The 27,683-nt window shown below is 37.8% G+C and overlaps 2 protein-coding genes across 8 annotated transcripts in view; both read left to right on the top strand.

Annotated features, from left to right (window-relative positions):
- The window catches only part of LOC143366318 (GTPase-activating Rap/Ran-GAP domain-like protein 3), a 38,039-nt gene extending 28,680 nt beyond the window's left edge, over positions 1-9,359 (top strand). For 4 of the 7 annotated variants that reach the window (XM_076807328.1, XM_076807338.1, XM_076807346.1 and 1 more), the window contains 6 exons: positions 1,935-2,220; positions 4,790-5,232; positions 5,749-6,085; positions 6,170-6,256; positions 6,335-6,595; positions 6,691-9,359. In XM_076807328.1, coding sequence (XP_076663443.1) covers positions 1,935-2,220; positions 4,790-5,232; positions 5,749-6,085; positions 6,170-6,256; positions 6,335-6,595; positions 6,691-6,938 — 1,662 coding nt within the window. In that variant the 3' untranslated portion in view covers positions 6,939-9,359. The remainder of the gene's footprint in view (positions 1-1,934; positions 2,221-4,789; positions 5,233-5,748; positions 6,086-6,169; positions 6,257-6,334; positions 6,596-6,690) is intronic. The other 3 variants (XM_076807374.1, XM_076807363.1, XM_076807354.1) reach the window with 2 other exon arrangements.
- Positions 9,360-19,303: 9,944 nt separating this feature from the next.
- Positions 19,304-27,683, top strand: part of Hr39 (nuclear hormone receptor FTZ-F1 beta) — a 38,169-nt gene continuing 29,789 nt past the window's right edge. The window contains exon 1 of the mRNA XM_076807416.1: positions 19,304-19,775. The gene's annotated coding sequence lies outside the window, so the exon portion shown is untranslated. The remainder of the gene's footprint in view (positions 19,776-27,683) is intronic.

Below are 27,683 nucleotides of genomic sequence, written 5' to 3'. Positions count from 1 at the left end.
CTGTACTACTTTACTGCTTTCAATACCAGCGGCCGTTGTCGTGATGGAGACACCGGTTCCGGTTAGATTATCAAAGTTAAGCAGTCACGGGGCGGGGGTACTGGGGTAAGAGATGGGTGACAACACCTTTTCCAGGTGCGCCGCACAGTGTGCGATTTTGGACAAAAATCGGTAGACAGCGCAAATCTTGGCCGATTTCAATAATTTTTTTTTTAAATACTCGTAAAGGGCTCAGCAATAACGGAGGGGTGCAAGTAAATCCTGCATTCTTTAGTATAATCTATAAAAAATATTATTTAGCATAACATGACATAAAAACTTTGGAAATTGAGGATATTAAAAATGAATAATGAATTTTTGTAAATTTAATATTAGCTATAAAATAAATAATTTAATTCAAATTTACGAAATTTATGTTTAAATAAACTGTAAGTGTAGCTGATTTAAATCTAATACTTTTAAATTATATTTTATTTTTATTAGTTTTGATTTTATTTCTAATATATATATATATTTATATTCTTTTTTATATATATATATATATTAGAAATAAAATCAAAACTAATAAAAATAAAATATAATTTAAAAGTATTAGATTTAAATCAGCTACACTTACAGTTTATTTATTTATATTCTTTTTTATTTTATTTTAATTTTTTTTAGGAATTGTAATTAAAATAGAATTTGATGTGGCAACTAATTTTACAATAATTTGTTAATATGAATTATATGTGCCATGTTAGATGCACTGAAATGTTACATGCATTGTGGCTTATTTTATAATAACATTTCTTCAGCATCAACCGTTAAGGGCTTAACTTTTTTATCTTCTTTCAGTCCGAGAGAGCTAATTAAGGGATCTGATGAGATCCAGAGATAATGTAAAATATCTTTGTTACTCATTTGCCTGTTGCACATTCTGCTATGTTTAGCTCGTGCTTTACGAAAAATTGTATTATTTCCTTCTTGTGGCTCTTCTGAGCTAAGCCCTTACCGGTTGATGCTGAAGAAATGTTATTATAAAATAAGCCACAATGCATGTAACATTTCAATGCATCTAACATGGCACATATAATTCATATTAACAAATTATTATAAAATTAGTTGCCACATCAAATTCTATTTTAATTACAATTCCTAAAAAAATTTTAAAAATATAAAATGATTTTTTTGTAAATTTAATATTAGCTATAAAATAAAAAATTTAATTCTGTTTTAAATAAACTGTGAGTGTAACTGATTTAAATCTAATACTTTTAAATTATATTTTATTTTTATTAGTTTTGATTTTATTTCAAATAATATATATATATATTTATTTATTTATTTATAATATATATATATATATATATTATAAATAAAATCAAAACTAATAAATATAAAATATAATTTAAAAGTATTAGATTTAAATCAGCTACATTTAAGATAAAGCGATAGGCTTTGAAACGCCATCCTGTTTAACAGGAAAACAAAAAACACAAATACAATACTGTTTTCAATGATACAGGATGCAGAAGAAAAAGAAATATATCAATCTCCTCATAGCCTCGATAACAGAAAATTTAGGAACAAAAATATATGAATTCCATTGCCTGAGTAAAAGGAGATTTAGAAAGAAAATATATGAATTCCATTGCCTCGGTAACAGAAAATTTAAAAAAGAAAAGAATGTGCCCACCTATGCGAGTCCCATTGTCTTGGTAATAGGAAATGTAGAAAAAAAAATATATTAATTCCATTGCCTCGGTTGGAAGAAAAAAAATATATGGATCCCATTGCCTCGGTATCAGAAAATTTAAAAAAGAATATATATATATGAATTTCAGTGCCCCGGTAAAAGGAGATTTATAAAAAGAAACATACATTTAGTCGTGGCAGTAATGTTCTCCGTCCCTCTCCCTCCGTGAAAAAGAAATGCAATGAAATTTTCGCAGAGCATGTTAAACCGACGAGCACTGTCGGATGTGGTGGAGGCTCCAGGTCGACGTCGCGAGGAAACGCGTGCAGTAGAGATGGTTCGCGTCGGCCAGGCCCTAAAGCTGGAATCCATCGTTCGAGGTCTAGCACCGACTTCTTTGGCTACTGCTGGCCCCTTGAAGCCTAGACCATGGGAACCCAGGTGCATATATCCGGACTTCCCCCACGAAGTGGTCTGCGGGGATGTTTGGTTGGAGAATAAGCTGATCATTGCTACTGAAAATGGGACTTTTCTGATAGAAGGTTAGAAAACATTCTAATTACAACAATTTTCCAGTCCATTCGACTTTGAAGCACATATGTGTATTAATATTAGAAACGAATTCAGTATATTAGATTAACATACATTAATTTCTTTGAAATTGCTTCAAATATTTGTAGCCAGATAAATTTATGATAGCTGGTTCCTTGATAGAAATCTGGTAAACTTGGAGTTTTTATTTTGTCACTTTTCGAAATTCTAATCCCTTCTCCTTTCTCACCTTTGGGTCATTCCACGCGAAGTCGGACACTTTTTGGAGTAACATTTCGGATGTGGCTGAAATTTCAATATGTTGTAGTCTTTGGGGATATATAAACATATCTCGAAGGATTTTTGACGATTTTGAAAAATGTCGATTTTACAGCTGTTTGAAGGTAAGTGCTAACTTTTTTTCAATAAATTATAACTATGGAGGTAGTAAACGGATGGAGATGAGGTTTACGGCGATTTGAAGAAAAGACATTGAAGTTTTAAGAAAAAATTATTTCATTTTCAGAAACAAATTTTTTTAACCATTTTTGTGCAATTATTTTAAACAAATGCAGTTTTTTAACAACGGGCGGGATTTTAAAAATCTGAAAAAATACAGAATATAGTTCTATCCTTCCCCTTCATGGTCTAATTGTCAAAAATATGGGTATTTTAAAATTGGCACACAAGGTTAGGAATGAAATAAATATATTGAACTATCTATCTAGTAGATTGAGTTTCTTTCTTTCATTCCTAACCTTGTGTGGCCTTGAAGGTCATAGTGTACCATATGGTTGAATTTGTCTTCATATTGGATAATCAAATATATAGCATTCCATTTAAAAAAAGAAAAGGTCACCCTCGTTTCAAGGAAAATATTGCGAACACCAAAAATTGAGATACCGTACTATGTTGGATATAAAAAACAGTAAGAGTTTTCCTGCTTCAGTTTTTTTTCAAATACTTATCAATTTCGAGAATCCTGTATAAGAATATCCAAGTATAGCCGCTTAGCCGCTGCGAGTACCGCGGTGCTGGGCGACGCAGCGTCAATTTTCGACAATTTTTACAAGGCCAATTTTAAAATGCCCATCTTTTTGACAATTAGACCATGAAGGAGAAGGATAAAACTATATTCTGTATTTTTTTTTCAGATTTAAAATCGCGCCCGTTGTTAAAAAACTGCATTTGTTTAAAATAATTGCACAAAAATGGTTAAAAAAAATTTTTTCTGAAACTGAAATAATTTTTTCTTAAAACTTCAATCTCTTCTCTACAAATCGCCGTAAACCTCATCTCCATACGTTTACTACTTCCATAGTTATAATTTATTGAAAAAAAGTTAGCACTTACCTTCAAACAACTGTAAAATCGACATTTTTCAAAATCGTCAAAAATCCTTCGAGATATGTTTATATATCCCTAAAGACTACAACATATTCAAATTTCAGCCACATCCGAAATGTTACTCCAAAAAGTGTCCGATTTCGCGTGGAATGTCACCTTTACCTTTACGGATCTTTCTTATCCTTTTGAAAACGGAAGGACATAGTACACTCCACTTTGTTACTTCCAGAATGAATTTCTCAATTAATCCTGATCTACGATTACCACTTTTTCAATTACTGATGGCCGACTTACGATATGCCTACATTTGTATACACAATTTTTTGGAATTTTCTCCCTTCTATTCTCAAATCTTCACTAGTTTCTCCATTGAAATACAAAAAATTAGCCATCTTGAATAAGAATCTTTACACACAATACTGGCAATGAGCTTCACTTAGTATATTTGTATTAGTGTATAGCCCAGGGGTGCGCAGGGAGCCGCTCTTAGCGCCAGCTGCGAGCAACCCGCCTGTCCCGTTGCTAAGGTTAGAATCGGTGAGGAGAACAGCAGTGGTGTATACATATAACTGGGTTCAAGTCATACCAAACGCTCGTTCGCCTCACCGGTTCCAACCTTAGCAACGGGACAGGCGGGTTGCTCGCAGCTAGGCGCCTAAAAACGGCTCCCTGCGCACCCCTGACATAGCCGATACCAAAGAATCCCCTGTTCTAAAACTTACGTACTTATTTAAGCCCTTAACCCGGCAGGAGGCGCACCCCATATTCTAACACGGGTTGTCGCTACCGGGTCAGAAAAACCCAAAATTGAAACGTAAAAAACCACGGTTTCAGAATATTTTTTTTAACTTTGTAATTTCTATGTTAAAGTACAGTGTCTTAAGAATCAAAGAAAAATTATCAAATATCCTAAAATCTTCATTAAAGTTCTTTAAAAAATTGTAACAAAAGACTCAAACAGTCTTCATATTTTCCGCAACTAGCGGCTCTGTGGTAAATTTTACCCAGCAGCTCCTCCAGCCGAGTTGAACAGCTCCCGACTTATACTTTCAGTTAATATAACATAAAGTATCAATAGGTAGGTACAGCTCACTTTAAATTAAATAGATACTGCCGGAACGATTTACTTCACTTCCCGCCTCGAAATCTTCCATTCGAAACCCATTGGTTTGAAACTCACCCAGCTCAAGCTCCTGCCTCGTGCGAATAATTCCACGACCGACTATTTTTCAGACAGCCTGTCCCACAGGCTGATCTTCGACGAGTCCGTGCAGATCAAGCAGCTGACCGTGGTGGAGCAACACGGGATTTTACTGTTTCGTGCCAGGGACAAAGGCAAGGAAAGTAACGTTTACGTGTTTCGTCTCAGGGAATTCGAAAATAACACGGCGAACAGGTCCGCGGAGGTGTTGAACGACCGCGAGGACGATCAGGACGGCGAGGACAACGGGGACGAGGAGGACGTGGACGACGACGCGGATGAGAGCGAGGACAATGACTACGACAATTTCACCCGGGCCACTGCGAAGTTTAAGCCTGTCATGAATCGGGGACGTGTCCGCGTACGTCCTTTGGCTGTCAGAGGACGGGCACACATAAAGGAGAGAAGATTACCGCGATCCAGAGGCTGCCATTTGTACGCCACCACCATGCCTGGAGGTTCTCATCTGCGAATGGTACTTCTTCATTTCTCTAATCACTGACTGCGAGAACAGCCTGTGGATCCATGAATCCTTTGCGTCAAAGAGCGTCCCAGGATAACGCTAACCCTCCCTGACGAATACAGAGTCCATGTCCACCCACCCCAGACATAACTAGTGACTTAGGTATTAAAATACCCAGGTGATACTTTCATTTTATTTAAATTCTCTCTCTTCGAAGTCTAAGCGTGGAAAGATTAAATTGATTTCGTCGAAGGATTGAGCACAACTTTCTGGGCAACAGCCACCGCTTGGAAAGAACTGGCCGACTTGATGGGCCGTTTTCCGAAACGTCCCGCCACTTGAAAGTGGTGTACCTTCCTGTTGAACTTAACGACGCCTGTTAGAGCTCGGGTCACGCGTTCCATTGACGCGGGCCTGAACTCTATAGACTTCGCGTTGCCCCTCCTCCCCATAATAAAGGGTAGAATAGTGACATGAAATTTCTTCCCGCCGCAAAAGAGCCTGTATCGCTGTCGTAATTACCCGCAGTGTGTGGTGGTTGGTCGGCGTCTCACCGTTCTCCAATGGAAGCACAGCGCGGCTTGGACAGCGTGGTGCTCCGCGGCTGACATGGACACCGTGGACGGTTTCGTCTTGCTGAAAGAGTTCAACGCAAGCGAATCACCGTCCCTGGTGACGATGATAGAGAACATAGACTCCATTAACGAGTGGACCCTCTGCTGCGGCGTTCGACACCACTTCGAGCTGATTTCCCATACGGGGAGCACGCGGACCCTCCACGTCGAAGGGACGCCGAAGCCGCACTTGGTAGCGGCTTTGGACCTCTGCGAAGACGAAGAGCCGGAGCTGTTGCTCTGTTACAACAGTACGTTACGTAACAGTTCTCTTGCTTTCCCGAATCGTCTCTTCCACTCTTCGCTCCTCTTCAACGTGCATTTGTCCTCCGCAGACACCTGCCACTTTCAAAAGCTCGTGGAGGAGAGCACCGCGCCAACGGAGTTCGACTTCAACTGGAACTCTGTGCCAGCGGCTATAGGTGAGGCAGCCCTGTCGTTTCTCATTCACCCTCCCTCGGGAGAAACAGCCACCTCCAAGGCGAAATTTGTACTTTCAGCTTGTGCCTTCCCTTACGTGATTGCCTTCACCAACGACACCATGGAGATTCGACTGATAATCAACGGGAACCTGGTGCACACTATCGCCATGCCGAACTTAAGTCTGATCACCTCGAAACAGGACATCTTCTTCGCCACCACGGCCCCAGAGTTTCTGCCCGGCAAGTGTGAAAGAATTCGGTTGGACTCGAAGCCCGCGGACAAGGACGAACCGGTGTCCAACCCCTTGCAATCCTCGTCGTCTAGGTCCAATCCGCAAAGTACGTTCAAAAGCATAACTTCAGCGAGTCTCTGGCTACTGCCACCGCTACTGGTCTTTGAAAGCAAGGCAACCTTCGCCCTCTCGTTTCCGCAGACAGCCATGGCGATTGGAAACCGATCAGGATCTATCAGATACCGTTGCAAACGTTATCGAAGACCAGCCTGTCCACCTGCAACCAAGGCCGATGCCCTAGTCCAGGGGAACCAGAAGTCATCTCAGCGCCACCGACCACCGACAAGAGTTTCCTCAGCGTTGAGCCTCACAGGGCGTTGAGCAGGTCCTGCAGCAGCAGTCCCACCCCAACGCCGACAACTCTGGTGCCGCCGCGATTGAGGAAGTAATGCCAAGTCCTGTGGACATCAGCCTCGAGGTTTGCGGCTTGCACGGTACCCGACACTCGCGCCTCGGTAGGATCGAAGGGAAATGTCGGAAACCTGGCGTGTCCTCGCGATTCTTTGCACTTGTACTTACAAGGCAAGATCATAGCAGCGAGCTGATCGACTTCTCAAGTTCCCTTCACTTTCCTAGGTGAATCCAGAGCGGACCTGGGCATAAAAGGTTACTTAGAGATATGTTATATATTATAATTATTGTGGTACACTTAACCTGGGAGAGTGGATTGGATTTGGAGTTGATGGAGGACGTAGGGCGACGTTGGTGATTTTTCTTTTGGCAAAGCGAAAGCTTTAGAAGCGAATGGCGAATGGAAGTGCTCGTTGTCGCTCTAAATCTACCGACAAGCTTGGTCGAAGTTGGCGAGCTCGTTGTTGTGACCTCCCTTTGGTAGATTTACTGCCGTTGAAAGAGACAGTCGGGACGTTCGCTGTAGAAGCCCAGAAAATCAAAGGAATAATCAAAGTCTAACAACAGAACCGCCAGTTTCGCAGAGAAGACCACAGGGGGCGTGGGTAGCGCGCGATAAAGGCTGTTACCTACTTGCGAGAAGTCTCATCTGTCGGACTGTGCGCAACGTCTCACAGGTATTTTTGAAAGGATTGCAGACTACGTAAATGGGTTTGTTCGATTAAGAATTACTCTGGCAACCGGCCCGGTTCTATAGTGGCTGTGCAGTATGTACGGTTTAAGTATATAGGATTATTTTTCAGTCGTTCGAAGACAAAAACTGTAACCTTCGACAAGCTAGTGATTAAAAGGGTATACGCTTCGTATGGCACGTGAAAAATATACGTGTTGGTAATATTAAATAAAAAATGAAGATGAAATGGAAATCTTTGCGAAGGTTAATCTTAAAAAAAATTCAAGTTCAATATATATATATATATATATATATATATATATAATATTTGCACCTGCCAGGCATTAATAGCTTGAGAAATAATTGCTACTATATATGTAAATTGGACATACTGTATCTGATCTCACACGTGCAGGGTGCGAACAATAAAAATAGGAATAGCAACGATTGTCATAAATGAATCCGTGCAATTCATCTCAACCATAAAGTTCACGGGTCAATTTTTTCTATTTCTATGCATTCTACTCGATAAGAAGATAAAAAGTTAAACGGTGTTCATATATCGAAGAAATACATTTTCACGCACAAAATTGGAAAACTTATGGCCAATAGGTAAGTAGGTACGTAGGTATTTTCCCCTTCCATTCACTGAAACGAGATTCGAAGGCGGGGGAGGGGGGGCACGCACTCCCCCCTCCGGGGTGACTTCTCGTAATTTAATTCACTGAAATTTTAATAATTTTCTACGAGTAGGCCATTGATTTACAACACATATTTCCTTGCGAACTTTTTTACTCGCATCGAGTAGAATTTGGAAAAAAAAAATCGTTTAATGAAAGGATTAATTTGACCTTGAGCGTCGACGTTTTGTTCTTAAAGAATCGATATTGATAGGGGTTTCAGGCATTACTGCATATTTTCAGGCTCTGCACAGGTGTTGTATAGAAATAATAAAATGTGTGATATCGTTAATAACGTTTCCGCTGCGAACTTGCTCACGTCATTGAAAGGATCAGCAGGCGATCTACCGTATTTCATTAACAGTTGTTCAGTTTCTACGTGTATGTATCTATTGCAAATAAAAAAACGGGAAAGAAAAGGACATCGTGATGAAAAAAAATACGCATTAACCACCATGACACAGAACGGTAAATTAAATAAAATAGGGGTTGTAAATTGAAAGAGCCTCATTCCTTAACCTTTAGAGGGCCTGGCTGGCCACTGTAGTGGCCACCTAAGAATTTGGACACTTTGCCGGCCATGTTGGTGGTATATATGCACAAATTTTAAGTAAATAAAACTTACAATTTCAGTAAAAAATCCCGGCCCTCTAAAGGTTAAACTAATAGCTTCTAAACTCATAAAGCAGCATTTTCAATATTCCCTCACCTCTTCTTCTACGCTTAATACAATTTACAATTTTATTCCCCAATACAATAATTCTTGATACACTTATGTATAATAAATATGCTAAGGTGAAAATTATTACATAAATCTTTTAGCACCCCTTTACAGGACCCTTCGATTTTCATCTCGAACCTGCAGGGTCAGAAGATAGTTTTGCACTTAGATGAGGTATTATTAAATATTAATATTCGTAACACCATTCTTTTAAACAAAGATCAAGCTTTCAAGGAACCGTGAAGTCCATTTCTCAGGTATTCGTAAGTACACGCAATAACCCGGGCTGGCGCCGGCGTGCTTTCACGCCGAGGGTGTTACTCCCAGTGCTTTGGCGCGTTCTCACGTCGATATTTCCTGTAAAACGTGGCAAGTATTGTCCGAGAGCTGCCAAATGTTACCTCTGAAAATAACAGAGATTCGAAGGACTCTGTATCTCACCGCTTCAGCGATCCTTCGCTTGCTCGCCCGGCAATCGACCCTGGGATAAGTCATCTATATAGTCACTGATGCGAACTTAAGGGGGTATACCCGTTTGAACCCTCGGAAAATGTATACATTTTGTGGATTTTTTTACAAGTCAACGGTTTGATGCAGATTTCCCGTTTTTAACTATGTTTACATAGTATTATGAACTACTTATAAAAAAAGTTTCAGTTAAAAAACTATTGTTTTTCGGAAGTTACGGATACATGTCCGAAAGTCTCTCGATTTTAGACGGCTAAACGGTGGCCCTAAACACTCGCGCTACGTTCAACCAATTTACTTCAAATTTTGCATGCAGAATCATAATAAGATTCCACATCGTCCAACGAAGGCGATTTTGAAAATTTTGAAAAATAAAGAAATGGTGAGAGATCAAAGGTAAAGTTAAATTTTTCTAAGAGAAAAATCCATCTTTTTCCTTTATAAATAATAAACGGGGAATCGAAATAAAAAAAGCCTTCGTTGGACGATGCGGAATCTTATTATGATTCTGCATGCAAAATTGGAAGTGAATTGGTTGAACGTAGCGCGAGTTTTTAGGGCCACCGTTTAGCCGTCTAAAATCGAGAGACTTTCGGACATGTATCCGTAACTTCCGAAAAACAATAGTTTTTTAACTGAAACTTTTTTTATAAGTAGTTCATAATACTATGTAAACATAGTTAAAAAACGGGAAATCTGCATCAAACCGTTGACTTGTAAAAAAATCTACAAAATGTATACATTTTCCGAGGGTTCAAACGGGTATACCCCCTTAAGGGGGGAGCCTGGTGTAACTAAATGAAAATCGAGGCATTTTTCGGGAATTTTTTTTAAAGAAAGTATTTGATAGATCTTTCTGAAACTTTCAGGATATTGTATTAACAGGTTAAGGTATATAACAAAAAAAAATTATTAAAAAAGAGCGGCAAATAACAAAGTTATGCCCAGTCCGTTGGCGACGCAATTATTGCACTGCGGGCAACGTAGCGTCTTTTGGTTTCATCTGAAACCAGAAATCGAACAATTTTCTTTTAGTTTATGAGTGTACGCACAGAATGAAGAAATTTGAAACTTAAAAGATGCAAAATGAACAAATGGCGGCCTCTTGAATAAAAAGTTCACTGTTTCCAACGAAATAGGTTTAATGCGATTGGTTTCGGGTTATTATTTTATATTTTATACGTTATTTTTTTCTTTACCATTACTTATTTTTATTCTTTATTCTATATATATTTATAATAGATCAATAATAGTTACTTTAGAGCTTTCTAATATAATTATTAATAAATATATTTATATATATATGTGTGTATGGGATTTTTGTTGAAGATTCCTATATATATATTTCTATGGTTTTGGCATCAATTTTATTGAAATTGGGTACTTATGGAATACTTCGATTTTTGATAATTTTTTATTTAAATTCAGTTTATTTATCTAAGTATATGTTAATTTTTAGAATTATAGTCTAAAAAAAAGTTATTTATTTAAACAATATCATTATACCAATAACTTAGCTCTGTGAAGCATATGTTCACAAATATCCGTGCACAAGGCCAAGTCGATTGGTTGAATATTTTTTGAGTTACATTGCGCGCAAAGTGTAAAACTATTGTTTCGAGAAAAACGCATTTCAAGTTTTGTGGTAGCCTGGCGCTCCGTAGCAAAATCGGCTATATCCGCTTTAATTTTTCGAATTTCGTTTTGCTGCTTTGGGAGCATATTGTCGTGATGTTCAACTATTGATTTATGCAAAAAAAAAAGCGATTTCTTCGATCCGCTACACCAGACTCCCCCCTTAAGTTTCTCTACTTTCAATTAGATCCTCATGAGATTACCCCCAAGATACTAGCGAGATCTCCAAAGTCGATCGAACTGTGAATATGTTTAGCCATACGTAATTCAGAACTGATTCAATCGTATGATAAAGAATAGTCCGAATACGTAAGGTCGACTTTGCACTGATATTCATCAGGAAAGGACAATGTTAAAAATAGGTTAATTTTGGCATTGACGACCAAAGAATAATTCTTTCACAGATCGATTCTATACCTTCCAAGGAACAAAAAATGTACTGGCTATTTTTCCGAGAAGCGAAGGGAAAGTTGTGAAAAATGAGGCCAAAGTGCAAGAATATGACTGATTGTGAGACCAGGGCGCGAATTTTTCGGTTTCATTCTCTTCGGAGCATGATCTACTGGCAGAATAATCACTTAAAAAATCATAACAAGGATTATTTATGTCAATTATAACGAATTAGTATTCTGTATAAACATCAAAGTGGTGATAAGTAACGCTTTATCGATATTATAAACATCGAAAACAAGAAGTTCTTCTAGTAATAGAACGTAAATAAGGATCCGATCATTTTGATTTTTGGATATGTTATAGAGGACCGAAAAATAAGAAATACGTGTTTTTTTATTTTTCCCCGTTTTCATATTTGGAGGGTGAAAACAGCGTTCAAAGTTAAGGGTTGAAAAATCATTTTTGTGGAATATCTCGAGAACTACTAGAGATAGGGGAATAGTGTCAATGGACGAATTTTGTGTCTTTGAATGCGAAATATGACTGACTCACCAGATTTTCAAAAATCCACAAAAATGATTTTTCAACCCTAACTTTGAACGCAGTTTTCACCCGCCAAATATGAAAACGGGGAAAAATAAAAAAACACGTATTTCATATTTTTCGGTCCTCTATAACATATCCAAAAATCAAAATGATCGGAGGCGGACACCTAAAATACTCTCCTTGTTAGTTTAACACTTATTACTTATCCTTATTTACGTTCTATTACTAGAAGAATTTCTTGTTTTCGATGCTTATAATATCGATAAAGCATTATTTATCACCACTTTGATGATTATACAGAATACCAATTCGTTATAATTGATATAAATAATCCTTGTTATGATTTTTTAAGTGATTATTCACTTTGGCCTCATTTCTCACAACTCTCCCGTCACTTCTCGGAAAAGTGGCCAATACATTTTTTTGTTCCTTGGAAGGTATAGAATCGATCTGTGAAAGAATTATTCTTTGGTCGTCAATGCCAAAATTAACCTATTTTTAATATTGTCCTTTCGCCGATCTACTGGCAATAGGGGAAATGTGTCCAAAACGATCCCTCAGGGTAAAAATGACCCCTGGTTGTTCTGCGGCTATTAGCGGTGCTATTTCGTAATATCGACGTTCAAAAGTTCAGCCCACACGTCGTCGAGTGCGGCACGAAGTGCCGTGTAAATATCAGCGCTGTGTGTGTGTTATAAACAAGAAAAAATCAAAATTACTGCCTTCTATCTAAGGTAAGCTCTTTTTGAATATTGGGTAACTTTTATGATGAACGGCTTATTGTTAGTGTGACAGCTTTTTTTTCGTGGATTTAATGTCAATTCGACAATAGTTTAATATATGTTTCGTTACCGAATGTAGTAATTTGGGGTCATATGATCCTTTTCTAGAAGGGTGAAACGATCCCAGGAATCCCAAGGGGTGGGCGAAAAAATTTGGATCTGTAAAGCAGATCTCTTTTTCTTAAATTTGTTACTTGACTTTAAGCATTTTCTACTTATTCATTGTGTACCAAAAATTATCTAAGATGTGATTTTTTTTTAAAAAAATTTTTAAGCAAAAAACTTTTTGCTTCAAATTATTTTTAAGCATGGTGACACTTTAAATGACAGCTTTATACGATGGGCATATATTCTACAGGGTTCAAACTTTATCTCAGAATTTTTTAGACTTAATTTAACAAATAGTTTTTTTTTCAAATAATAACTGGTTGAAAATTGGCAGGGTGAAATTGACCCAGTGTGACAAAAAAGACGTTCGAAAAAGTAGGTGTGACAACCGAGGGTTAATTTATTATGGTCGCTTATTCTGCGACTCGGTTCAATTTCTGTTTTTATTTAAATAAATCAATGCTTTTTAATGTTCGCCTTATTCATTATCAGATATAAAATGATCCTAAGGGTTACTTTCCTAAGGGTCCCTCGTAGGGATTATTTTATACGCATAGGTGTACAAAATGATCCTTTAGTATGGCTTCGCGGAAATGCGAATAAAAAATGTAATTGATCAGGTAGCTAAATTTTACCTAAGCCAATAATAAGGTAAGGTAAATGGCCCAGTGGTGGAACAGTTGAGGAAGCAGTTGAGATAATTGCAATTTCTTTTATATTTAAGCAGTATAGAATTATAAATAAATATGATTATTCGAAAGCGTAAAATTTCTACTTTCAGATAAAGTAACAAAAATCTACATTTATTAAAGGAAAAGTTTTAAATTAATTGAAACATGAAACTGCTCATATGGCCCAGTAATTAACTATCAGTGTCCCAATTATTGAATATATATTTAATTTAACTATTTCTATGAGTTAATGAAAATAAATCAATATGGTTATATTTTGGGGTAATGAAAACACTTTATTTATAATAAATTTGTGTTAAATTCTTTATTATTTACCCGAATTAATTAATTTGGGTTTCTTCAGTCGTTTACAAAATTGTAGGTTATGTTAATATTATGACGAGTTTAAGATCAATTATCCTAATAATTCTTAAACAGTATTATATTTTTGTATAGTTATTATTAACGTAAATATATAGGATACCAAAGATACTTACTTCAGAACAATAAGTGTTAATAATCTCAAAATTTCACTGAGTACTGGCGTCTCTACCAGTGTTTAAACACCATTAAACACGCGTTTAATAACTGGTCCGTGTCTTGTTTTCGTGTACTAGTGGATAAACGCAACAATTTCAATATTAAAAACAGAAAATTAATAAGAGATCCAATTAATTTTCAATTCTTCAATATTTAATAAATCCAAAGCAACTATACTATTTAAAAAATTATAAAATAATAAGTAATTACAACCTTAACAAAAATATTCTCTCGCTTACTTGAGCCCAGTAGGTAAGAAGCGAGATTGAAACTGTCGAAGCTTTACTGTGCAATAATATTTTTCCATGATATAACAATTCAGTTACGTAAGCTTATAATTGTATCTACACAATGCTAATACATTTTAACATTATATCTCGATCAATTTAAACGTTGCAAATTAGTAAAACTGTTAACGAAATTTCTTCTCAATTTTTAATTATTAGGCCTTGTTTAAGCACTGGGCCATTTACCTTAAATAAGCTAACTTACAAAAATTACTTTACTTTTATTTAATTAATATGCATTTGTATTTTTTTGTTATGAATTACGCCTTAAGGGGAAGAAATTTAAATTTCCATTGTCGTTGGCGTATATTCATAAGCGCCAGGCGAGCGAAAGCTTTTCGTATTTCGATGTGTTGAAATAAGAAAAGACACAAATTGGAATCCAATTGTTCGAACGACCTTAAGCGAAAACGATCGGATCGCGATACGATCTTCGCGGTGGAAAGGGCTGTAGCTCACGTTTCCTGAAACGCGTTCAAACGGGTTCGAATCAAACGCATTCCGCGACTTTTTTGCCACACCGCCGACGAGAATTATAGATGCCAATCGCTGTCAAGCGGAGCTAAAGCAAAATGCTTTAGCGACCCCGGTCAATCTCGATCGTTGAACCATAATAAATAATTTAGCTTTACCTAGCTTACAGTAGCAACAATATATGAGCCGTTTATTTTGAAAGTGGCCTAAGTCCATTTATCTCCAAATCGAGATATTTAAGGGTTTGCGTTTCAATGAATTTAAAAATATACGTATAGGATACTAATGAGTCATGCTGCTTAAGTGTATCTAAGGATGTTAAATTTATAGTTCCTATTAAAATAGTGGCAATTACTAAGTGAATAATATGCGTTTTCTTATCAAGAATGGAGTTAGGCCACTTCCAAAATTAACAACCAGATTCATTATAAAATTTGAAGGTGCCCAAGTCCATTCAACGTAATTTAAGATGCTTCAAATTGATTTTCTTAAAATCTCCCAAACCCCAAAACTTCTCAAAAATATTATTTCTTTCTTCTTCGTCGTAATTTTTTGTGCAAGCATTCCGACAACGGCAATCTTTGTTTTCGAAAATTTTTTCAGGTACAATATTTCCGGTTTGAGTACAATATCTTTTTCCTGAATTCCGTTTAATCTTTCGCACTTTTTGGATGTATGATTCATCAATCTCTTCTCCATTGTTAATCGTATCTTCATCCCCTGAAGACGAATATTGTTCTATAATTCTGTTTCGTTTTCGATTTTTTTTTAAATCATTAGTTACTATTTCTTCTTCACTATCTCAACTAAATAGTCCTGTTCTGTTCTTCCCCATGGGTGAAATAATTTCTAAAATTAAATATTAAATTTTAAGTTTCATATTAATTAAATGTACTGGTTATTCAACTAACGCAATTGTCCAAAAACTCAGGTTAACTTGTAAATACTAATTAATTAAAATTACCTTCGTCACTGCTTTCTGACATTATCAATAGTAAATATCTTGATTTAAGTATAAATGGAGTTAGGCCATTTTCAAAATAAACGGTTCATATTTCGATTTAATTTTTTTCATACATATTCTTCTTTCGTATAAGTGACAGATTGCAAATTTCCAACCAACTTCGTGACATTCCATTTCTTCTTTTTTCTTTATAACAACACGATTCCAAATATATACATGAGCCATTTATTTTGAAAGTGGCGTAAGTCCATTTATGTTTGAATCAAGATATCGAAGGGTTTGCGTTGGATTAAATTTAAAAATATGGGTAACAGATAACGTAGTAGTATAATATTTTTGGTTTTCCAAGGGTGTCAAATTTATCATCCCAATTAGCATAATTAAAATTATTTAAGAAATAATATGTGTTTGATGGCTATGAATGGACTTACGCCACTTTCGAAATCAATGAAATGACGTTTTCAATTCTTAAGAAAGCACAAGTCCATAGGAAAAGTAAGTTCCCCTTGAAATAAAAATAAATGTATACTTTTATGTTATAAAATCAAAAAAATTCCAACTTTTATTTTTTGTTAAGTAATTTTTACAGTAAAATTAATAATGTTTTATTAATTATTATTCAGTCTTCTCCAGTTTTTGTATGCGAGAGTGATTTAAAATAATTATGGTGTGCAGGTGGTATATAATATAATAAATCCATTAAGTCCTTATATTTTAGATTGTGATTGGTCTCGTTTTTTTTCGTCCAAGTCGCGTATTCCAATCAATTTTTCGTGCATTTTATCTGTTTGCTGTAGTTTTAGTTGTGACTGCTTTATGTCCCGCAGACATTTACTTTGTAATATGCAATTAATTTGTTATAAACAAGTTATTAACAAATTGCTGAAAATTACAAGGGCATATCCGGAGACCCGTATGAATCCGTCAGCGGATCGAAAGTGAAATTTGAGATTAAATTGTTTATAACAAATTTATTGCATATTGATAATTAAACTGCTACCTTGGTAATTAAACATAAAGCGGTGATCTCAAGAAAATTTATTGCACAATATTTTCCTTATTCTTTTGAAACTCTCACAATGGGACTTACGCCACTTTCAAAATAAACGGCTCATATATATTATTATATTATTAGAATGAAGCTTCATTTTAAGTTTCGAATCTGGAGAATAATCATTTGTTATTAAGATTAAATTATTCTGTTTATATTGGTGGAATAATTTCTGGTGTTCTTCGGTCGAATAATTTTTCGAACAGTGTTTCGAAAATTTGCTCGAACAACATTTCGATGGGTCCCGATACATATTTTGATCGATATATCTGAATTCTACTCCTAGTACATGTCGCAAAAGTAATAGCCAAGTAATAGCGAAATAACATATTTTTATAAACAATTAATAATCATCCTACATTCAATAATATTCATCGCGAGAATAATAAAACATGCAGATAACACAGCACAACTATTATTCGTATAACTATTCATATATTCGAATAAAATTTATTCGTTATTATTATTTATTATTTGCTTTCGAAATAAAATTGTGACCAACACTGCTTTTTTTTACTTTTCGTAGGAGCCCGGCATGGAAAAGTTATGGCTTGTATTTGTCCTGTAAGTACCACACCAAATATGAACATTTTTAAATATTTGTTAGTCGAACCCCTGGGGCTGAAACTTTGATAAATATATTATTATAAAGTTAACCAGGATTGGTAAAAAAATGTTACCAGATTGCTCCATTATTATAGGAAATCAAATACTTCATTTTTAAAAAAATATTTAAATTATTTAAATTAAATATTTAATCTTTCATTTATCAGTACGATATTTTATCGATATTACATTAATTTAACGGTCCGAGCACGGGATTATTAAAAACATACGAGTCAGTCACAACCCGGTACTACTAACAATTTAACTATAAAAAAAATAACTCATGCAGTGGGCCGATTTTATTACATAATGTTTATTTGTTTTGCAACACGTGCTTATTGCATTCAAACAGCGCTGTCCATCGTAGGGGCCCCTCGCGGCCCTTTTAGGGCCCCTGGGGCCCGGTGGAAAATTGAGATATACGATCCCCCCTTTTTTGTTTGTGCCTTTAACTCCTAATGACGCAGCTTTTCCATAATAGGCTCCTTTCAATTTCAAAAAAAATTTCGTCGATTTCGGCCCACCCTGTGTATGTATATAGGTAAGTACGTTGGGAGCACCGAAATGAAAATCGACCATAACCTAACAAAGCATAACTATCACATAAGATTTTACTATACTCGAATATATTACTATTAAAAAAACCATCAGTCACATTTTAATTAATTTCTTCATCACATCGAATTAATTACCAAATCCACACTCTGCCGGTTCAAACACGTAAACCCACGTTCAGCTCTCGCGTTCGAATCAACACCATTAGAAGATAACTTAAAACCCTCTTCAATATCATCGATTTCATAAATAACACACAAAATAAGCAATAACGATCAGGAATATTAATATCCCGAGAGACCGATCAAGCACACAGTGAATCTACCGATTACGATTCGATTACGAGTCTCATCTCGTGTCCGCCATGTTTGAATGTTGACTCCATGTGATCTATCTGAAACTGACCGCTTCGGAAATTTGTCGATCAAGACCGCCAATACTTCTGTACTGTGCTATTACATGTATGCAGTGCATCCCATATTCAATATATTTGTAATAATGAATAGAAAACCGTAGGAAAGAAGAAAACATTCAATTATCGCCTATACATTATTCCTACGAATAAATTATTTTATACTTTGCCACTTCCTCTGTTTACTATAAAATAGCGCTAAAAATTTGCAGTAGACTGACTTCTTAAACGATAATAATTGATAATCAAGTAATTGTTTTCAACTACTGAATAATTTAATATCTAAACCGTCGGTTCGATATTTTAATTTAAATTAAAGAAGTAATTGAGTTAATCAGTTGCATATCAGATTAATTGAATCTTCATCAACAAATCTAACCCAAACCTTTAGCAGTCGTAACACCTGATCAGTACATACCACGTACCAGTCCACCAGAAACTTTCCAATTTCAATGTTCAAAATCGTAGGACATACCAAATACATTTAATACAATTACATATTCACGACAGCGATAGTAAAAAAAATTACAATTCTTATTACAAATTGCTGCTTGCATGTATCGCACATAAATTCGTGACTGTGTACAACGAGAGCGACTGAATTAGTTTCACTGCGCCACACAATCCATTCCCGAAGTCAGCTTCCTCGAAAACGCAGGCCACTCGGGACACTTTATCCTACAATTTAGATGTTTTTGTTTTTTCAAACGGAGGACTTATTTCACGTCGGGTCGGCCGCGTATGTCGGGACACCCTCTATATGCACGTCGACGCGCGGCAACGTTGTCCATCTGGTGGCGATGCACTGTACTACGCCGTGATTGGCTCGCCGCCGTCGCCGCCGCTGCACGCGAGAGAGCGTAGCCGGAGCGAGAGAGAGGGAGGGAGAAAGAAAGACACAGGTACAAGAGACGAGGTTGTGGTGTGAGGTAGCCACCAGTCAACAGCGGAGACGGAGACGGAGACGGAGAGGCCGAGGTAGCCCGTGCGCCTTGTAGCTGCCCGTGGCTCGTTGTAACTCGTTGTAACGTGACGCGAAGGTGTGCCAAGCTCTCTTTCTTTCGGTCGCCTGTTACTTCTCGCCGCCCGTAGACGCCCGATCGCGCGGTCCACTCTGGTGTCGCGTTAACGAAAGTGTCGATAGTGTTGTGATCTATCGGCCTGGATGCCTTCCCCTTACCCGTGTGCCAACCGAAATACCGTACCATCGTGGAAAACTGTCAAGAGCGGTCGGTGTCGTGTGCCCAGACGCTGCCCAACGGACCCGATACGCTCGGGCAGTCATCATCGCCGTAGTCCAAGGCATAAGGTAACCGAGCCTCTGCACACAAGTGTTCCAGTTGGAAACGGGAAGGGTAACTTCTGAAAATCGCTTCGTATCGGGTACTGTTGCGCGTTGCAGAGGTTATGTTTCCCGATGACCCCCTCGTCTCGCTCCTCCTTCTACTTGTTATCCTCCTTTCCTTTCATCATTCTCTCCCCTCCTCCGCCTCTCCTTCTCTGTCATCTTCCACCTCCCCGCTGTACCCCTGGTCCATCGTATCGCTCCTTTTCCCCCCGTTGGAAAACTATCTCAGTTTTATCCGAGGACCGCGAGGGCCTCGGCGCGTCTCGATCACCGAGATATCGAGCAGGGAATCGATCTATCGTTGATCCAGCGGGACTCTTTTCACCAGCACTCGGCGTCTGCTGCCTTTTGTCTCACTGTGCCCTTCTTTCTTTCTCTTTCTCCCGGCCATGCCTCGCGAGTCGCGGTGGCACTCGCGCGCACACGCACGCCTGCTCGCACACCGACGTGCACGTATTCCGCTTCTTTCCTCCTGCGAGAGACCGTGTCGTAGCCTTTCTCGCGGTAACGAGTTTCGTAACCTCCCTCGATACGACCAGAGTCACGAACTATCAGCTGTCAGACTCCCGTAGTCATACCACCTGTCCGAAAGTCGACTCCTCCTCCCCCCCTTCCCCTCCCCCCTCCCCCTCCCCTGCCCTTCCCATCTCTTTCAATACGTTCGTGTTTAAACTCCCTCATCTTTACGTTTGAATTGTCCAGCCGCGCAGCTCGCTCCCCATTCCAATACGCCTAATCGCCCGACGGCGCGATTTTTGTTCCGCGATTTCACGATTATCATGTCGCGTACGGAAGCGCGTGTCTAGCCGAACGTAAGTACATGTGTCCGAGGTAATTGGAGCAGCGAGCGAGGCGAACCGAGCTGGGCAAGTCATGTTGATATTTCGGCGCGCAGGCTTTCTGGCTTGACAGCGTGACCGGCCTTGAGCCCCTCCGCGCCCCCCTCTTGCACCCTTCACCTCCATCCCCACCGTCTGCGATAATATACACGATATACAGTGCAGATCAGTGTTCCTCAACGTGCGAGATTCTTGTCCTGGGGGATTTTCTTCGGCGGCGGCGCGCGCGCGCACTACCTTCTTTCTCCCGTAACGCGGCTGCATATGAACGTTGGCTTCGCATTCTAGCGAGAGGAATGTACCGACGTTTAAGTCACCGTAGTTAGCAGATACCATATACACATAGATTCCTTAGGAAACAATTGGGATTTAAATTTCACTCACCGCAGTGGTGTTGAATTCACGTTAATATGGCGTCCATGGGATCAGACGAGAAAGCATTATGAACTGGTTCTTGTCTGGTTGTAATTGACATTTAGTAATAGAACTATTCAAATTCAAGGAATATCGACAGACACTGTCAATCGTATTGTAAAATTCAATGCCTCTTTCGAGTACAGCCTATTCTTGCGGATATAGTTTTTTTCGCACAGGCAAAACTTTTTCCCCCGATCCCCTTGAATCGCCCCGGCTGCAATGATAAATGCATTCCCGTTGGAACGTTATCCCAGCTGTTATCAACTCGAAGGTCGAACGCGGAATCTAGCGCGTAGACGCGTTATCGTTGATCAAGGAACTTCAAACCGAACAAAAGACCAGCGGTTCTACCTATCAAACGTTCCTCCTATTAGCGTCTAGCATCTATTGATTCGAATTATTCGTCATCGAAATTTCGCATCGCAGAAACCGTGGAACAATAGTTGACGATACGCGAGGAGAGTGAGGAATAGGTCCAACGAACGTAGTCTTTCACGCAGGCGCGCCTCTGTCCTTTTTTTTTTTTTATTACTGCACCACCCGTTCTTCTGAAATTTCATGCTTTATGTTTCTCCACGTTGAGAACACGATTGTTCACGTCCACAGAATTCTACTGACTGCGATTTTTTTTGTTGTCCAAACACTTGCAAAAGGTAAAGTAGAACTTAGGTAGGTAAAATTAACGCCGACGCAATCGGTAAAAATCTTCGTCGCGCGATGGCCAATTCCTGTAACGATAACGTCACTATAGTATCTCGCGAACGATTCATTGTTTCCTTCGAACTGTACTTCGTTTCTCTAACGACTGAAATTGTCTGCGTGTCTTGTTTCATTCGATCGCACAGATGAAATGTCGAATTTTAAACAATCTTGGACAGCATGAATTTATTTGAACCCTCCGCAGTGATATCTCGCTGGGAACAGTTGCAATTCCCTATGGTGGAGAAAAAAAATCGCGAAAATAAGCCGAACAAAGAAGACGGTAAGCCGAGACGAATAAAAACGCGGAGGAATGGAGTGGTGGTGGGGGAGGGGGGGGGGTACGAGAAAATCACTCGCTCGAGGCTGACGGTTACAGAAAAAGGGAAACGGGATCGAATGGATGGGGCGTTAGCCTATAGCGGTATATAACTATATACGTGTACGCAGCCAGTAATGACGTTATTGACACGGCATTGCAGGCAGATATGTTCCCTCGGATATGCACGCCGTTGCAACATTGGAAAAAATTGCCGATAAAACACGCGAAGGATGCCCATACATTTTCTAACGGTCGAATAATACCACTCCTTCTCCGTGTTTGGAAATTTCTGACGAAACTGGAAAACGTGTTTGAAGAATCACTTTTGCAGACATCTATTTCGTGACAGAAAATTAAATGTATTTCGGTTGCTAGTAACTTCCTGAATACGTAGTTACTTTTGATGCTTTGGTTACCATCGATTGATAAGTATTCCTACATTAGTGACAGTTGAACCTGAGGATTTTCGATCGCCTCATTTATTCCTTTTTAAGTAAGAATTCCACTTTTAAGTATTCGAAGAATAATGGAACTAAAAAATTAACAACGCTATATATGCAAGTGTGTAGAGTTCCGTTCTGTGGAATCGTAAGGAAGTGGCGCAGGTCCCCTCTCAGTTTCGATTGAACGCGGGACCGTGTCGAAAATGTGACTTATAACCTCCGCGATATTTCGTCGTTGCTCGTCGACATTGCTCTGCGCCGAATGCGATTTTCACGGAAACGCGCATTGTTATCCGACGTTTCTGATAAATTCGTAATCGTTTCTTACGTACGCATGGCCGTGTCTTGACTCGCTCGCGAAGGCAACTTGGCGGGTTTTCAATAAAATCCAGCTCCTGTATATTTCGCAATGTGATAAATCTGATAATTTTTATGAATCGAAACAGGCGCGATAAGAACGTTACAGGAGCTGTCAAGCGACGCACCATGCACCTCGGAGCTGGTTGCGTCACGCGACACGAACATAACCTCAAAAATTGGCAAACATTCTAACGTGGGACGAAAGAAAAACTATTTCCACGAAATGGTGCGAAAAGTTTCTTCTTTCGAGTGAGAAGGCTCGTCTCTTATACAATAGATCCGTTGCACCCTTAAACTGTCTAGGTAACAAGTATTTCTCAGCGGAGAGACTGAGCACAACGTGCAGGTAAAAGCTCTCGTCTCCATCGGCGGCGACGGGTCTGTCTGTCCACGATACTGTCTCTAGTAGTAATCGCTACTCGAGATTGCGCAAGCTCCTTCTCGATCTTATCACAACCGCAAAATGTATACATTACACGCGCATGCATGTGCATACGTGGCGCGTACACGTACGTTACACTCGCGCGTGCGACAAGCGAGTAACGCGCGCGTGTGTGTTGAGCATTCGAGTGAGTAAACGCCGTTACAGTATACAGGGTGTCCGGAGGGAAATTGGCGGCAAATTTCAAAACACAGTAACGAACAATGTACTAGTCTCTGCCATTAGAGATTTAGGGATATAATATTCCGTATTTATAATGGACGGCATGCATCGTTTAGTTCGTTCAGATTTAGTATGATCAGTGAGCAAAAAAATCGACCTTAGAGTTTAGACTTAATTTTAGTGATGGATCTGTATGTACTTTTTTGTTTACTGTGTGTTTTGAAGGGGGTTACCGTCTCCTCGACGGAGTTTAAGATTGCTGACACGTTATTTCTGGAGCCGATTGTGCAAAAAGATATTTGAATGCCTGTTGCTTCGACCTTACTGCGCATGCGAAACACATAGAAGCAGGAAAGAGTAACGCTGTATGACAATGCGCACATGTGGCCGGCTACGTAGAGAATTCTGTGTCGCGCATATGCAGCCCCACACCCTGCAAGCGAAAAGAGAGGAAAAAAGAGACAGGGAGAAGGAGTATGTACTGTGGAAACTCCCTGGATCCTTGAGACGCGGATAGGCCTAGTGCGACTTATGAATATTGATGAACCTTTCTCGACGTACTGGCCCGGCCGCGCCTCGATCATTCCTTGCTACTCGGCGACGGGACGGTCTTCATCTTCTTCGCCTCCTACCCTCATTCCTCGGACCAATTTTCCTCAGCCCCTTCGCGCGACTTAATTACAAATTTTAACGTAACCTTGCCTGGCCCAATTGTCGTAACCGATCGTAAATCCAATTAACGCGTTACAAAAGTTACTAACACAACAAAATATTGGCACCCTTATACGATATACAATCATCCTCCGTTACACGTCCACTCAACTTACATACAGTGACTCGCATTAATATTCGGACACTTTTTAAAATCGCATAACTTTTTTAGAATTGGTCCAAAAGACTTGGGTTTTTTTGAGAAGCTAGAAGGATTAGTTTGCTAAATGTCGTATTTGGTCGTTTTAAAAAAAAATGTATTTGGTTGGAATAGCGAAAAGAATAGTAACGGTCGATTTTTAAACTTTTTTTTGTGAGCTTGTAATGAAAATTAAAAAAAAAAGTTTGTAGATTGCAGTAAGTTGTATACGTGCCTAAAATTTCAACAAAATCGGTTAACGTTGCTCCGAGCTACAAACGTTTTTTTTTAATTTTCATTACATGCTTACAAAAAAAAGTTTAAAAATCGACCTTTACCATTTTCTTCGCTATTCCAACCAAATACATTTTTGTTTCAAAACGACCAAATACGTCATTTAGCAAAGTAATCCTTCTAGCTTCTCAAAAAAACTCAAGTTGTTTGGACCAATTCTAAAAAACTTATGCGATTTTAAAAAGTGTCCGAATATTAATGCGAGTCACTGTAGGTACCTCACTTCGATTTTACGTCTCTTCTATGTGTATGATTCGATAATTAATTGTGAATATGTATACATATTATGCTAAAGTTTACCTGTATATACATATATACATCAAGTCTATCTGGACTTATTTAGGAACCGATTAATGCGTAATTTCAGGGTACTCCTATATGGTTATTGCTACATTCGGCTAAAAAATATCGCCCCAACTACAACTGTATGGCGGAGAGTGGCTTAAGGGGGTGGGTTACCCTCGATAGCCCTAAAACAGGCCTTTTTTCAAACGCAAATTGTAATATGATGAATATCAGTAGAGAGAACTTTTTTTTTTAGTTTTAATCATTATTCTATGAGCTTTAACACCAGAAACGAAAAGTCTAAATATCTCCGTGTACATGAAAGTTGTGAGTAAAAACGTAAAGGCGTGTACGCGGTGCGCACCGTTTGATGGTGAACATAAAATCTCGAGAACCGCCCCAACGATTTGGATGAAAATTTAACGAGAGATGCAGAAAAACATTCCCTACGATGTGTCGGCAGCAGATTTTCGAAATAAATTCTTAAAAAAAAGATAAAAAAATTAATAGAAGAAATCGATAAAATCGTATTTTTCAACATAAAAATTGTATTATTTTTTTTCTCGAAAATCTGCTCCCGACACATCGTAGGGAATGGTTTTCTGCATATCTCATTAAATTTTCATCCAAATCGTTGGAGCGGTTCTCGAGATTTTATGTTCACCATCAAACGGTGCACCGCGTACACGCCTTTACGTTTTTACTCACAACTTTTATGTACTCGGAGATATTTAATCTTTTCTTTTTTGGTGTTAAAGCTCATAAAATAACGATTAAAACTAGAAAAAACCTTGTCCTTACTGTTATTTATCACTTTACAATTTGCGTTTGAAAAGAAACCTTTTTTAGGGCTGTCGAGGGTAACCTACCCTCTTAACTTCACACAATTAGCATGTGCTTCGTGAATATTTTTAGCCTATAGTGTGATTTAGCCTTAGACCATATTCACAAAATATTGAGGGAAGGCAAATCCACCCCACAGCCCCTTGCCTGTACCATATTCAGGAAATATTGCAAAAGTATTAATGAAGCAGATGTCAACCATGTAAGGGTAGGCTACTCTCATTTGTAAATAGTAGTTGCAGCGATATTTTATATTTTATGACCCATAGGGATTGCAAATTTGCCATCCTTTTCAATTACCAGTAATTCGGTGAAATTTTTAATCAAAACCGGTAATTTTTGAAGGTATTGAAAATATAAGAGTAAACATTACCACAAAAAGAATTTTGAACTCTAATCCACCATTATGAAAAGTATATGCAAATAAAACTGTTCTAAACATAAAATATAAAATGATATAACACAAAATAGATATATATATATATCAAAAAAAAAAATTGAACTCTAATCCAGCATTATGAAAAGTATATGCAAATAAAACTGTTCTAAACATAAAATATAAAATGATATAACACAAAATAGATATATATATATAACAGTTTTATTTAATATACTTTTCATAATGCTGGATTAGAGTTCAAATTTTTTTTTTGGTAATGTTTACTCTTATATTTTCAATACCTTAAAAAATTACCGGTTTTGATTGAAAATTTCACCGAATTACTGGTAATTGAAAAGGTTGGCAAATTTGCAATCCCCATATATATATATATATATATATATATATATATATATATTTGTATAACTATTGACAATACTTCTTAATATGGATCTCCACCACGAAAACAATGAAAAGAATCTTAACTTACATACATAATTAAATATTTTTTATGTAACAATTCTTTTTAACAAATAAGCACCCAAATAACATAATTCATAGGAACTGTGGTCTCCTGATAAAGCGCTCTCAGATTCTACACTTGTTGGTCGAGTAGTCATTAAGAAATCATATGCCATTTGTAGATATTTCCTCTTTACTTTTTGTACTTGAAAATACATCTATTTTTTTAATAGCTTGATTCAGATTTTTAGTTTTCTTTTGGATCAGAGTTACTTCTTCATGAGATACTTCGGTTCTCGTCTCTATTAATAAATACTAAAAATCTGAATCAAGCCATTAAAAAAATACATGTATTTTCAAGTAGAAAAAGTAAAGAGAAAATATCTACAAATGTTATTACATTGTCCGACAAAAAAAAGACGATTTTTGTATAACCTTGATGAAACATATCGTTTCCGATGAATTTTTGCTCGCTGAAAACGAATTTATCCGTGAAAACGGCGCGGCGCGTCAGGATTTTGAGAAAAATTCAGGCTAAACATGCCAAAAAGCGTATTTTAGCCATGTTCAAATCAATATATAAAAAGAACGGTAGGTCCTAGCCAAAATCCGGCTAAATACGCGAATTTAGCAAGAAAAAAAATATTAAAAGTACATATATATTATTTTAAGAGTTACAATAAATTTTGAGCCAACAACCGCGTTCAGAAATTGTAAGAGGCTGAACACTGTGGTTTACGAGATATATAGCACACAAGAAACTGAGTAAAAGTTGTAAATATTGTTAGTGGTTTTTTGAGGACGCTGATTCCGAATCCAACGTAGGATTTGTAAAATTAATTTATTTATACAATCTGAGGATTTCGCTCAGGTTCGGCTTGTTTTCTTCGTAAAGGTGCGCCCTCCGCGTAAAAAATAAGAAACTGGACGTCACATGGTAACTTCTATATCTTCCAGGCTCAGTAGTGAATTTTCGATTTCAATTTCGGCCTCAAAACATTACATTTTTCTTAAGTCTCGCTCGATTCCGCTTAAACTATTGGCCCCATTGGAAAACACTGTAGGAAAGAAT

Source organism: Andrena cerasifolii, chromosome 1 (assembly GCF_050908995.1).
Source record: "Andrena cerasifolii isolate SP2316 chromosome 1, iyAndCera1_principal, whole genome shotgun sequence".
In the NCBI taxonomy this organism is placed as follows: Eukaryota; Metazoa; Arthropoda; class Insecta; order Hymenoptera; family Andrenidae; genus Andrena; species Andrena cerasifolii.
This window is presented reverse-complemented; position numbering and strand designations above follow the sequence as displayed.